Source organism: Chiloscyllium plagiosum, chromosome 32, assembly GCF_004010195.1.
Source record: "Chiloscyllium plagiosum isolate BGI_BamShark_2017 chromosome 32, ASM401019v2, whole genome shotgun sequence".
In the NCBI taxonomy this organism is placed as follows: Eukaryota; Metazoa; Chordata; class Chondrichthyes; order Orectolobiformes; family Hemiscylliidae; genus Chiloscyllium; species Chiloscyllium plagiosum.
Genome location: NC_057741.1, coordinates 35465653 through 35480627, shown reverse-complemented (window position 1 = coordinate 35480627; position 14975 = coordinate 35465653). Strand labels below are relative to the sequence as shown.

The following is a 14975-nucleotide window of genomic DNA, read 5'->3' as shown; positions in this document are numbered from 1 at the left end:
TTGGGGAGTCAGGACTCTCACATTTTCAGCGTGGAAGTCAAGAAGCACAGCTACAGAGAAGGAGGTGGCAGAAATTTGGAACTCTCTTTCTTAAGTTGAAATCGATGCTCCATCAATCGTTAACTGTAGATCGGAGAATGTTAGCTGTTTTTGGGCAGGGATACGAAAGGTTATAGGACAAATGTGGGGATATGGAGCAGACATGTATATTTGGTCAGTGCATTGAGTACAGGAGTTGGAAGGTCATGTTGCAGCTGTACATGGCAATGGTTAGGCCACTTTTGGTATATTGTGTGCAATTCTGGTCTCCCTGCTATAGGAAGGATGTTGTGAAACATGAAAGGGTTCAAAAAAGATTTACAAGGATGTTGCCAAGGTTTGAGCTACAGGGAGAGGCTGCATAGACTGGGGTGGTTTTCCCTGGAGTGTCGGAGGCTGGGGGTGACCTTATAGAGGTTTTTAAAGTTATGAGGGGCATGGATAGGGTAAATAGACAAGGAAGTTTAGGGGGAGTCCAAAACTAAAGGGCAAAGGTTGAAGGCGAGAGAGGAGGCGACAGGTAAAATTGCCACATTTAAAAGGCATCTGGATGGGTATATGAACAGGAAGGGTTTGGAGGGATATGGGCCAAATGCTGGCAAATGGGACAAGATTAGGTTGGGATATCTGGTCAGCATGGACGAGTTGGACCAAAGGGTCTGTTTCTGTGCTGTAGGATGATGGACATGGTCTACACCGAAACAACATGATCATGTTGAATGTGGGAAGAGGCTCAAGGGCTGAAATGGCCTCACTTTGTTGTTTGTTCATGGAGAGTGGACAGTGTATGTTGCTTGTGGGAGCTTGTTATGCACAAACCAAGTGCCTCGCTTCCTATTAGACACCCTATTTCAGAAGTACCCCATTGGCAGCGAAATCGGTTGGTGCTCACAAAAAAAACATTGACCAAAATCTTAAATTGCAACAGTTCAAGGTTTGCTGAGTGGCTGGTGAAATGCTGTCCCTCTGACTCAGCCCCATCGACAAAGCAGCTCCACAATCTCACTTCACTCCATTCAGATGCCAGGTCCGTTAGTGTGTGTGCATTTGACAGAATTGTGCTGTGTTAACAGTGAAAGCAAGCAGGGCTTGTGTTCAGTCAGTTTTTACCTGTACCCCACTTTGTCATTTTCAGTCCCATTGTCCCTGAAGAGAACAGACAAATGGGGTAAAAAAATACATACTTTGTTTTCAAATAAATTCTTCAAATAGCATCATATCTCTAACCACTTGTGCGGAGATCCACAGTCTCACAACAGCTATAAAAATAAAAATAATCGTAATCTGAACTGCTAAAAGATATCAACTCCCCCCACGATAATCATCAGCCAGTAAAACAGGCACTGTTTATCAGTCATAGGTGTCACCTTGAGATATAATTGTCATTATTGATAAAGGTGAGTAGTATGTGCACTAAACTCAAACGCTTGGCATTAATAAGACTATACACCTCCTGTTGGGCATCTCTTGGATATTAATTCCTTGGATGTGGGTAACATTGGCAATGCCAGCCAGCATTTTTGCACATACCCAGCTGTCCTTGAGCAGGTGGTAAACGGTCTACAATCGAGAAATTTGATGGACCATTTCAGAGGACAGTTAAGAGTCAGCCATGTTGCTGAAGGTGTGGAATCGAACGTAGGCCAGACCTGTTAGGATATCTGCCATTTCTTTCTTTTACAGACATTACAGAATTGGATAGATGTTTTTACAAATATCCAGTATTTCCAAGATCAATATTAATGAGACCTATTGTTTGATTAATTGGCTTTAAATTGCTAGGGTGTAATGGTGAGATTTAAACTCCCATGTCTAAAACATTAGTCCAGGCATCTGGCCTAGTCTAATACCATTTAGTCCCAGTAACAGAAAGGTCTAGAGAAACTCAGCAGAAACCTCAGAATCTGTGGAGAGAGAAACAAAGAATTAACATTGGGCCAACATTAGACTTGTAACATTGTTTTTCTCTGTGTCTCTCCTCAGACCTGTGGAGTTTCTCCAGCATTCTCTGCGTTTGTTTCAGATTTCCAGCATCTGCAGGATTTTGCTTTTGAGTTTTGAGAAGATTTGTAGCTCAGGTTGAGGTTCTGGATGTAGGCTTGCTTGCTGAACTGGAAGGTTCATTTTTCAGATGGTTCATCACCCTACTAGGTAACGTAATCAGTGAGCCTCTGGACGAAGCACTGCTGGTGTTTCCTGCTTTCTATTTATGTGTTTGGGTTTCCTTGGGTTGGTGATGTCATTTTCTGTGGTGACGTTATTTCCTATGGTGATGTCATTTCCTGTTCTTTTTCTAAGGAGGTGGTAAATGGGATGCAAGTTGATCTATCAACAAACACATTGACTTGGATCCCATTTACCACCCCCTGAGAAAAAGATCAGGAAGTGACATCACAAACCTAAGGAAACCCAAACTCAATTATCCAAATACTAATTATCCGAAAATCGGATTATCAGAAGAAAATCTCGAGGTCCCGACAGAAACATTTAATCAAAGATGCGTTTCCAACAGTGATTGCGCCTTTTGTTTACAGTGATTAAACAGGCACCGTCTCCAAATGACCTCCCGACCTCTCTCTCCTCCCAACATTTTCCCTGGAGTTCTACAAAGGTGTGTACCCTAAAACCACCCCACCACTTCCCCAGATAATCTGACCAAAATTGTCCCGTACAGGCAAAAGTGGAACCTGTCAAAAAGTTGTGTGTGGGACTGTGGCTGTGTCTGTGTGCTATTTGGAGAGTTACCCCACAGCGGCAGCTGCAGTAGCAGTCTCATTGTTGGTGTACAGTCCGGCTGCCACGGAGAGGGAGCAGGGACGGACGGGGTTGTGACGCGGGGGAGCAGTGTTGAACGGTATTGTGGGGTGGGATTGGACGGGGTCCTGGGGGCGGGGGAGCGATGTTGGATGGGTTTGGGGGCGGGGCGGGATTGGAATTTGCTGCAAATTCTGCCAACTGCAGAAATCTCAATCTCACTTTAAAATACCAACATTTCAGTCAGAAAGGTGTCCCACCCAAGGGCTGGCTGGAGGAGTGCTGCACCGTCAGAGGTGATGACAGTCCTTGAGGTCTACAGCACAGAAAAAAAAAGGGCCCTTCAGCCCATGACATTCACCGAACAGCCACCGAACTGCCTCTGTATGTCTGTATTATAGTTATCCCGAGTCATAGAAATGTGGATACAAATTCTCAACAGATTAAGCCACTAGTGGACACACTATAATGAGATATAGAGCAGGAAGTGCCTCATGTGGACCTTAAACCCACAAAGCTGAATGGCTTATCTCGGAATTGTAAACGCTACGTAAGAAAACCAGAAAGAAACATTCAAGGAGTAAGTTGACTTTTGAAACGTGACACAAAAGTTCCAAAACCAAAGTCAAAAACAATGAAGACTTGATTAATAATTAAAGCATGTTTATTAAAATATGATTTCAACACCAATCAGCAAATATAGCTGGGTACCTATGAGGTATAATACAAATATATTACAGGCTGATAGATAAACGTGAGGCTTTGGAGAACTTACAGAGCAGTTTGAAGCTGGTTGTAATTTTGACAGGACATCGCTATTCCATTTGAAGATGGGTCAAGTTGCTTTATATTTAAAAACAGACAGCATTTAGGCATTCCTCTCCCCTTCCCCCCCACCTCATCCAAAAACACCTTTAAATAACTTATCGCCAGCCAACTCAGACATGCCAACAACAGTCAGTATCTGCCCATTCAGACAATGCCTGTGCCTCACTTCGTCACAGCTTCACACAGAACCTACTTCTTCAAAGGAGTGTCCCAGTTGGGGAGGGGCTGGGGGTTAGAAACTCCCCCTCTCGTGAAAACAACTTATCTCAAGGAGAAAAAGTGGGAGGCTGGAAGAGAAAAGTCCATGCGCAAATCCAACATGTACCACAACACGTCTTTGCAAGACAACGCAGAGAACCTCAAATATTTCATCAGTTCAAAAGCACTTATCCCCGTCGCCCAGAGCTCACCACACAGCTACAACTCGAGAATGTCGACGGTGCTATATAAATGCAAATTACTGCTGTTTTTACAGAAAAGGGCCAGGCAAAATGCCACTAAAATCTACAACAGCATTGATTCTCTTTGTTTCTAAATTAAGGTGGAATTTTAAGAAGAGTAACAGCAAAGTTGCTCGACCAGTGTTGACAGTAGCACACCAGCAGAGGATATCCAGTAAAGAAAGAGAGTGCAGCCTGCCCAGTGAAAATATTTTCGGAACTCATCGCTTCTTGGGTAAATTAATTTACATTAAGGACACGAGCTGAAACACCATGGTGCCAATCACGTAGTTGCGCATATTTAGGGCTGTACCGAATAGTAGTGACCTTTGGCCTGTGAGGAAGAGAGTGACAGACAGACAGACAGACAGAAGGAGAGAGATAAAAATGAAGTGTCATTTGAACATGTGCAGGAGATTCATGATTACCGTTAGACTTCAAATTCTACATTTTGTTTTGATTGAATTCAAATTCCACATCTGCCGTGGCAGGACTTGAACGCGAGACCCCAGAACATTAGCTGGATCTCTGGCTTAACAGTCCAGTGATAATACCACGAGGTCACCACCTCCCCTAACTCACTAGCCAGATGCACTTGTGTGATCACTATCTTCAAGAGAGCAGAGTTTGAACTTGACAGTTAATTTGTTGAAGATGCAGGGAACTGGTAATTAAGCAAGGTCTTCAGTGCAGCATTGATAAAAACTATAGCCCTGGCAGGTAGTTTTTGACAACAAGAGGAGAAATTGCCCAAACTAGGGATATCTTGCTTGGAAATTAGAAGGTTAAATGGTGGCTTGATCAAAGTTAAAACATATTCAGGGCAACAGAAAGGAACAATTGGGGAAAAACCATTTCCACTGGCTGAGGAGACGAGGAATGGGAATGCCATTTAAAAATTAGATTAGAGACAAAAAAAACTGTAGATGCTGGATTCTAAAAGTAGACAAGCAGGAGGTTGGAAGAACACAGCAAGCCAGGTAGCATCAGGAAGCTGAGAAGTCGATGTTTCAGATGTAACCAGTCTTCAGGACTCACACAAAACATCGATTTCTCCACCCCCTGGTGCTGCCTGACTTGCTGTGTTCTTCCAGCCTCCTGCCTGTCTACTTTTAAAAATTAGACCTAGATCTTCCAGGCAAGAAAAGGGTGGTGGAAGTCACAACTCTTGTCTGTGAACTGTAACTTGTGATGTATTAAACATTCATTTTTAAAACTTTATGTATTTTTGTCAACCAGAAGGCATTAGGGATATGGGGCATTGAGTTGGGTTGGAGGTCAGCCAGGAGCTTGGTGAATTTTGGCATGGAATAGGCTCAATGTGTTAAGTAGCCTCCTCCTATTCCTACATTAAGCTACCCTGCCACTGTGTGAAGCTGGAATGAACATCAACATCATTGATGTAAGTTGCTATTACAGCTAAGGGTGTAAATAGTCATCAGAGTTAATTCTGTGTCCACAAAAATTGGCTCTTGCTCTTAACAGGAAGAGAGGCCTAACTGATCTCAGTGACCTGCACATGGACACCTACACACTTACCGAGCCCAATATCAGGGATACCACATTTACTTGCTTTTAATCCCCAAAATGAAAGCAGTTTTGTTTGGTTGCGTATGGGTGAGACTTTTTTAAAAAATGATTCATGGGATGAGGGCGTCTTTGACGAGACCAGCATTTACTGCCCATCCCTAATTGCCCAGACGGCAGCTCAGAGTCAACCACATTGCTGTGGGTCTGGAGTCACGTGTAGGCCAGACGAAGTAAGGATGGCAGTTTCCTGCCCTGAAGGACATTAGTGACCCAGATGGGTTTTTCCAACAATCGATAATAGATTCATGTTTACCATTAGACTTCTAAATTCTACATTTTGTTTTGATTGAATTCAAGTTCCACATCTGCCGTGGCAGGATTCAAACCCAGGACCCCAGAACATTAGCTGGGTCTCTGGATTAATAGTTCAGTGATAGGTCACCACCTTGCCTAATTTGACTCTGGATAGAATTAACGCCAACAAAGATACTACTCTCATCTCTCGTTACCCTGAAACCACTACATTGTGTGGGCCTGGACTCACTGGGAGGTCATTCCTGATAGGATTGACAAGGTTTCCTCTTTTGTTTTCTATGAGTAATCTGTTGACACAGATAACCCATTTTTTTAAAAAAAATTAATTTCACATCTGCAGATGGTAGGGTTTGAACACACCAATTTGGAGTTCCGCGTCAAGCCCCGTCAGCACTGAGCTGCTACATGAGGCCTGGAAAGACAGGATGTGTGGGGTTCGGGACTCCTCCAGTAGGTTTCTCCTAAAGCTGCTCCATTTCCATGGCCATGCAGCTGCTGCATCAGATACCGAGGACCAGTCACCCCCACCCGCTGCTGTCATTGAGAGACCCGGCAACTTTCACCACCGCTCAGATGCCAGGTCACACACAAACGGGGAAATGGGTTCGTGTCAAGACCATGTCAAGATGAGTGCTCCATTGTTCTCATGCTCCGCACCCAATGCTGTGGAGAGCTGTGCAGGGAAAATTTGCTTGGGTTGGACACATGCAAAGATCATGCCACTAACATGCAGGTGAATCTAAACGTGGGCTCAACATGCACTGGTTAACAATGGCATCACTTTCCAATCCACATCAACATTATCTGTCAACATTGTTCAAATTGAGAAATTGCACAGATACCTGACTTACAATATAGCACCTACACTTTTCCCCAATTCATGCAATGATTGTGTGTTGCTGTATGGACTAGCAGATATTGCCTGTGCCCTTTGATCTGATTGGCTGGCTATGTCCATTTCAGGGGGCAGTTAAAAGTCAACCATATTTCATTAACACTCAACATGCACCCACCCCATTTCATAGCCATTTTCTGGTCTCATTTTCTTTGTTTTACAAAATTGAATCCAGAGGTAGTTGTACTTTGTATATTTCAAAGTCTTTCAGACAATCAGTGGACTTAATCTCAAAGCTTTCAAACAGTCATGCTGCTGTCTGACTTCAAGCTTACTGAAGTCACCCAGTCACTTGTTGGCGGTGAAACTAAGCAAAAACATTGTTTGAAAACAAGCAACTCCAGTTTTGGCCAGACACTAATCCGCGCTGGAAAATTGATAATCTTCCCCTTCCTGCATTTAAAGTTTCACACCTAATGCATGCAGGTAAAGTCCTTGGAGTTGCAATCCATCAGATTGATGCACAGCAAACAGAGTTTCCGTCCCTGCCATTTAGAGCGGTACTCAAACCAATGTGCGGGAATAACCCTGGCAAAGCTATCACTACCCAAGTCAGCAGCTGCAGAACCTTAGATGGTCAGCAGAGGTCGCCAACAGTCCACTGTTGAGTCTCCACGAACAACCCACTGCCTTCTGAATGTTACACAGTCTGACAAAAAGAGCCACCTAAAAATGCAACTAAAGAAGGTTGATTCTTTAAAATGAAGGCAACTGTTCTAAACGGATGTTTCTAAAATGCTTGAAAATGTGGTATCAATGGAATAAATATCAACGGAACACATGATTGCCATATTCCCCTGAGACAATGCCTCTACTTTCCAATGTTAACATAGGCTTCACAGAAATACTGATGTCAGTGCAAATACGGGTTTGGTATCAGTATAACTATTATCACCTCCAACTGGTGCCTCATTTCTTTTCCATGTTTAACTGTTACTAAAATTCCCTCTGTAAACACTTGTGGCTGATTAAGTCCGGTAGAAGGGTCAAATTACCGAGAGATTGAAACTCAAAATAAAATTTGACAAACAATTGGTGTGTGGCAACTCCTAGTCAACGGCTACTTTGTTCAGACTAGACTCAGAGTGACCCAAAGCAAACAACCCTTGTCTGTTTCTCTATCTCCAACGATGCTTTCCCCAACCTCAGAAATACAAACCTCATCTCCCCACGTCTTCATTTCCTCACTCAAATCTACAGAGTTCTAAAACCATAGCACTACATCAATAAATTGTTTTTTCCCTACAATGATATTCAAACTTCATGTTAATCAAAGGAAGGGTCATAATGAATTTGAAACGTTAACTCACTTTCTCTCCAGATCTACAGAGTTTCTACAGTATTTTCTGTTTTTATTCATGATCTATACAATCCCTACAGTGCAGAGAGAGGCCATTTGGCCCTTCGGGTCTGCACCAACCCTCCAAAAGCATCCCACTCAGGCCCAACACCATCCCCCACCCAATCCCGTCACTCTGCATTTCCCATGGCTAATCCACCTATCCTGTACATCCCTGGACACTATGGGCAATTTAGCATCATTAATCCACCCTAACCTGCATGCCTATGGGCATGGGAGGAAACCCACGCAGACACTGGGAGAACGAACAAACTCCACCCAGACAGCCGCTCGAAGGTGGAATCAAGCCTGGCTCCCTGGTGCTGAGAGGCAGCAGTGCTAACTACTGAACCACCATGCCATCTCGTATTTCTCAGTAGGAAAACGTGCCCTCAAGTCCAGTCCATTAGCACTTCTGGTCCAGATTTGCAAGGTTTTAAGGCACAGGTTTGCAAATGGTGACCACATTTACATAAAGCACCACCATCCACCAGCAGCGACACCCCGAGTCCCAGTCTCACAGTGGGCAAGAGGTGAACATCATTACCTCCTGTCGCTAGAGTCTGGGTTAAGGTCACACTGACAGAGGCCAGGACACAGTGAAAACAAAAGTTCCACAGAGGAATGTGCTGATCCTTCACTGGGATCGGTAGTTTGCATTAACGAGAGATCTCCAGGGGCACTTCATTAATGACAAGTCTCAAGTACATTCCGTCTAAAGTTCAATAAGTTCCCAGAAAGCTCCAACTTTGTGTGACCCTGACACTGGCAAGGGAGGCCAGTGTGAGATACAACTGCTGCAACATGGTCATCACTTTCAGGTTAAAACACAACATCCCGGCTTTGGGAGTATTTCCCATGGATGGTCAACTGGCAACATAAAATGTTTCTCCTCGGGGGGACAACTTTGACATTTCCTCACATAAAAGGGTCAACAAAAGATCCACGATAATCAAAGATAAACATATCCTCAAATTCTCAATCTCAATTATAACTTGAGATCTATCAACATTTTTTTCAATACCATGCATTAAAGAAAGACAATCTGTTGCTTCAAAATTGATATTAGCTCAAAAATAAAAGGCATCATTCAGTAATTCAAATTAGCAGCGCTTAAAGCAGCAAGGCAAATATTTTGCGCCAACTGAAATTTGAGTGCACCCTGTTCTGAATAAATGACTTTCAGAGAAGGGACTAATGGGGTACAAGGACTCAGTGGATCCTTTGGCATTGGGTTATGGTCTTGCACTGGAATTGCTTTCTTAAATATAATCCACCCCGTCATACACAAGTTCCAACCACAGCAATGTCTTCTACATGTTTGTAGCTCAGCAGGGGTAGACTGCATTAGATACACATGATCAGAAAGCACGGTCCAGATTAATATTGACACGCACACACTTCAACAACAAGAATCAAACCCAAAGTGGCAGAAGGGAGCCCCGGGGTTCCACTCAGCCTCTTACCTTGCCTTCTTGCTGGTCTCACTCGCTGGAGTTGTCTCACCCACTGGAACAGGAACAAAAACCAACAGTGAGCTACTGCGACTGGGAATAAAAATGACAAACACGGACAACTCAACACGTTGTAGCTTGGCTCTCTGGTCACAAAAAGCCAATCTTTCTTTGACACACATACTAACAAGAGGAGGCCACTCAGCCCTTCCATCTGATTCTACCCTTAACACGACATTCCTACGTAGCCCCAATAATTTTCATCCCCTCGGTAATCACTCAACACAGGCACACCAACTCTGTGATACAACAGCTGATGATACTGTGGGAAACCCTGCACCCAAAGGCTATTCATCCTCTTCAGTCTGTTCCATTATTCATCGAATACCCCACTCACATGGCATTTTCTTGTACAGAAGGAGGTCATTCAACCCATCATGTCTGTCCCAGTTCTGTCCCTAGTGCCATCATGGAATCCTTACAGTGTGGAAACAGGCCCTTCGGCCCAAGTCCACACCGACCCTCCAAAGAGTATTCCCGCCCAAACCCATATCCTACCCTATCACTTTACATTTCTCTTGACTAATGCCCCTAACCTACACATCCCTGGACATTATGGGTAATTTATCATGGCCAATCCACCCTAATCTGCACATCTTTGGACTGTGGGAGGAAACCCGCACAAACACAGTGAGAATGTATAAACTCCACACAGACAGGCTGGAATCGAACCCGGGTCCCTGGCACTGAGAGGCGACAGTGCTAATCACTGAGCCACCATACTACCCAATCTTCTGCCTTTTTTCCTCACACCCCTGACCACCATTTCTATCCAAATGATCACCATGACCATAATGAATAGATCGGTGCGGAACATGGCGCTATCTGTTGGATGGCAGGACAAGACATGAGGGGCCGAATGGTCTGCTCCTACTCCTCTTTCACGTGTTGGTTTGTGTTAGTGAAAGCCGGAGAAACCCACTGGTGTAACCTCATTTTCTAACATCTTGGGATTCTCTTTAAAGCCAACCGGAACCTAACAGAGGTCTTGGGTAAAAGTCTGATTGGAGCCACCTCTCTGAGGTGCCTGGAGATCTGTGAGTACATTACGAGCGCTGTAACTGCGACTCCTTTCTCCTGGAGACCAGCATCGCTCATTCCCACTCTAGGTCAGCCTGTTGCACTGTTATGGCTGCACAATTTATTACTGTTCTCCCGTTAAAGTTAGCTCCTTGTCAAAAATGAAAACACACACGCACACTTGGGGAGAAGAGATGCTGACATTCACAACCTTAAGCAGATTAAAGGACTCCAACTGTGCACCTCTCTCCCGTTCAACCATTTAATGTTCATTCCTACCACAGCCTGCTCATTCACTTCAGTGAGGCTGATGGTCACAGGAACTGAAATTAATAGGATTAATAGGATTAACAACGCTGTTGTATTCACATTCCCATCTCCCCCAGCAAGAGAATCCTTTACGTAGCTGCCTGGAGTTTATTTGGTCTTTGAAAAGCTGGATGTCATTTTGGACACTGAGGCAGTCAGAAGATTTGACCTTCCTGCACTGTCACAATTCTCCCCCTCGCTCAGAGACAACGGAAGGCGGACCGCATCAAAGTGATCCCCTCTGCCAACGAGCTCCTCCCACAGCCTGGCCCCACGCCGAGGAACTGCGTGACTGAGTTGTGCAACTGCATCTTGCAGGAACCAAGGGGAGACCATTCAGTCCTCAAGCTTATCGTGTCACTCAATTCGATCGTGGTTGGTCTGCGTCCCAACTCTGTCAAATCCACTTGGCTCCCTTAACAAAACAAAAACCAATCAAGTTCGCTTTTGACACGTTTTTCAATGGACGCACCAACCTCCGCCGCCTTTGGGTGAGAGTGTGTGTTCCAGGCTCCTTTCGCATCATAACGTGCTTCCTCATACCTCCCCTGAGAAAATAGGTAGAAACCATCTGCCCCCACCAACTCCTTCAACCATCTCAACAGGTTAGCCAACAAAGATGGGCACAATTCACAAAGGGGACATCAACACTCTGGTGGATTTGGTCACATGCATCAGCATTTTTGACTATCTCAGTCACGGCCCCACCAAACACTTTGATGATTTATCCATGAATGGGAAGCAGGACCATTACTTACTATGCTCAGTGCCAGTCATCTGGGCAAGAATACAGAAAGAGCGTGACTGAGCAAGGCCAGTCTTTGGCTGCCAATCTTCAGTGTCTTGCATCAGACGTTTCTTGCTCTGATCACTCAGGTTATGATGATAATGGACATCACTGGCCATGTATCGCCGCGTGGAGCTGCACAGGGGGAGAGAATGAACAACAAACAAAGACAGACTTCAAAACGCTTGCTTTGTCAGTGTTGAACCATTAACATTGTGGGCATTCATGGCTCAGTTTTGCACACACATTGTTCTTACCGTCCAGTGATTATGATACTGTGACTGATACTGTCATTTTAATGAAGAAAGATTTAGGATCAGGCTTTGTCAGTCACTCAGTAAAAACCACACAGGGATAAACAGCCCCGGGTTCAATCCCAAGTGCTAGAATTCACCAATCTTGCAGAGAACAGCAAATCCCACACCATTGCAGTAAAACAATAACAGCGCCCGCAGTACTGAGGAGAGACAGCAGTGCTCAGCTAGTGAGGACAGGGATCTTCCCAGTATATCCCCACCAGGAACCACAGCCACCTTGGCTCATGCTTCAGGACCAGAAGGTGCCTGGAAATTGTCAATTTGTAAGGAGTCAACAGACTGAAAAGGTGGGATAGTGCAGGAAGGGAATTGTATTGGAGAAAGAACTTCATGAAGGTGTGCGCCTTTCCTTGGATCACCACAGCATAGTGATAATTTGTCTAGCATTTCCCCTGAAGAGACAAGACAGACAAATAAATCACAGATTGAGTTAATCTGTGGCTACTGTGTGATAAAGTGCACAGAGGAGAGGGTATTGTCACCTAGCCAACACAGTTCACAATATGGAGGCTTGGTTTCTTCACACACACACACACACACACACACACACACACACACACACGAAAACACGACATGACCTGAGGATTTACCGTCCAGGTAGCTTTTTCCTTTAATGATGGGAAGTAGGAGGTTGTAGTCGGTGTTTGAAACAGATGGAAAAGCAGACAGACAGTTCCCAAATGGTGGAGGAAGAAATGAGAAAAAAAATGAACAGTTCACATAAACCACAACCGGGAGAATGATCTGAGACTATGATACACAGAAGGGATTGGTTAGCTCATCAGAAACCAGCAGAACATCTTTATAAAAAGTCTATTTAAACCTCGGGCAAATCACAAAGAAGGATAAAATATCTTTGACCTCAGGTATCAGGCTACTCATCACTCAGCGTCAACAAAATTATTGTTATACGGCAGCTTTAACATACCGAAGGATCTTCACTGAAGTATCGTAAAACAAAGAACAACAGTGGATCACTTAAGGAGAACTTTGATGACAAAACCCTAAAGCTTGGTTAAAGATCTAGGTTTTCAGAAGTCTACGTAAAAGGAGGAAGTCCATGTATGACTCTATGAATGAATTTGAGTCAGAGTCATACAGCACAGAAACAGACCTTTGGGTCCAACTCAATCACAGACTAGATTTCCTAAACTGACCTAGCTTCATTTGGCTGCATTTGGCCCATGTCCTTTTAACCTTTCCTGTCTATGCAGCCATCCAAATGTCTTTTAAATGTTGTAACTGTATCAGCCTCTACAACTTCCTCTGGCAACTCGTTCCATACATGTGCTGCCCTTTGTGAAAAAATTGCCTGTCAGGTTCCTTTTAAATATTTTGCACCTGACGTTGCCCTCTGTTATTGAAATCCCCTACCCTGGGGAAAAGTCCTTGGTTATTCATCCTATCCATGCCCTTCATGATTTTATAAACCTCTATAAGGTCACCCCTCAGCTTCTGAATGCTCCAGGAAACATAGCCCCAACCTATTCAGCCTCTCCCTATAGCTCAAACCTTCCAGCCCTGGCAACATCCTTGTAAATCTTTTTTTGGACCTTTTCCAGTTTAGTAACATCTGGAAAACTCGGCTGTTGTGTGAGGGACTGAACAAACTTAGAAGTTAAACCCATTGCCCTGTGCTCTCCCATCTGTGCTTGATCAGTGAACCATTCTGATAGCGTCCTTACAGTTACAGTCAACTGATTACCGAACCCTCGGGTGATAGGAAGCCGCACATCTCAAGATCGTGTGACTTGTGAAATGGTCATTTTTGTTTCTGGAATTTTGAATGATTCCTTCATGAGGTTGGAACCAAACTATTCCTGCTTTCCTCTCAGTCATACCAGAGTTAATTCGTGATTCGGAGATGCCGGTGTTGGACTGGGGTGTACAAAGTTAAAAATCACACATTCCACCAGATTACAGTCCAACAGGTTTAATTGGAAGCACTAGCTTTCGGAGCAACGCTCCGTCATCAGGTAATTCAGCTGCATTAACTCTTCAAACCCAGACTTTAGAAGTGGTTAAACGTATTTAAATTTTGAAAATAAACTGGCAAAAAAAAAAATCGGGTTAATCAGGAAAGGGTGAAAATTGCCCGCCAAGCAGGAAGGATACATTTAAGTTTTGCAAACTGGGGAAAAATGAGGAAGTGAAATACTCAAAGTAATGCAGGAGGGAGAAATGAAGGGCATGCACAATTCCAAACATTTTGGGATCAAACTTAAGTATAATCTTAGGAATATTAGATCAGGAGGTGGTGATTCAGCCTTTCGAAACTGTTCCATTCCTGAATTAGATCATAATTACCTTGCACCTTAATTCCCATCCACCCCTGTTGGATCCTAGTCTTCGATAGCCTTGGCTACGAACATAAACCAATTTTAGTTTTTAAATGATATCCAGCCTCAGCAACATTTTATTTTGGTGATTGGTGTGTAGTGAGGAAACGGTTCTAGATTTCCACTGCTCATTGTTACATAAAGAACAGCTTCCCATCATCACCTTGAATAGCCTCACTCAAATTCTAAGGTGAATCCTCTTGTTTGACTACATCGACACTCTCCAGATAAATAGCCTTCGCTCTCTACCCACCTTAAAGTGGAGTCACTTTTCCAAAAGGATAGTTCTTATTCTGTGGTATAAAAGGCCTGATTTGTTTGTTGATAAATGCAGGTGATGTTACTGCTGAAAATCAATTGAAAATCTAAGAAGAGACAGACAGACAGTAAGACACTGGTATCCTACTTACTCGAGAACATACATGGGGCCACTGGCAGGCACAGGGGAGGAAGAGAGAGGCAGTGCACATGATGCAGAAGAGTCACGAGTGAGTCATGGAAAACAAAACGATGGAGTGAAGATGGAAAAATAAAAGAAAAATGACACAC

At 43.9% G+C, this 14975-nt stretch overlaps 1 protein-coding gene across 14 annotated transcripts in view; it reads right to left on the bottom strand.

Moving 5' to 3' along the window:
* The window catches only part of pdlim5a (PDZ and LIM domain 5a), a 264895-nt gene that overhangs the window by 79347 nt on the left and 170573 nt on the right, over positions 1-14975 (bottom strand). For 8 of the 14 annotated variants that reach the window (XM_043674412.1, XM_043674413.1, XM_043674410.1 and 5 more), the window contains exons 7-11: positions 14837-14857; positions 12678-12695; positions 11742-11905; positions 9607-9649; positions 1150-1185 (exon numbers count right to left, since the gene is read on the bottom strand). In XM_043674412.1, coding sequence (XP_043530347.1) covers positions 1150-1185; positions 9607-9649; positions 11742-11905; positions 12678-12695; positions 14837-14857 — 282 coding nt within the window. The remainder of the gene's footprint in view (positions 1-1149; positions 1186-9606; positions 9650-11741; positions 11906-12677; positions 12696-14836; positions 14858-14975) is intronic. The other 6 variants (XM_043674414.1, XM_043674417.1, XM_043674424.1 and 3 more) reach the window with 2 other exon arrangements.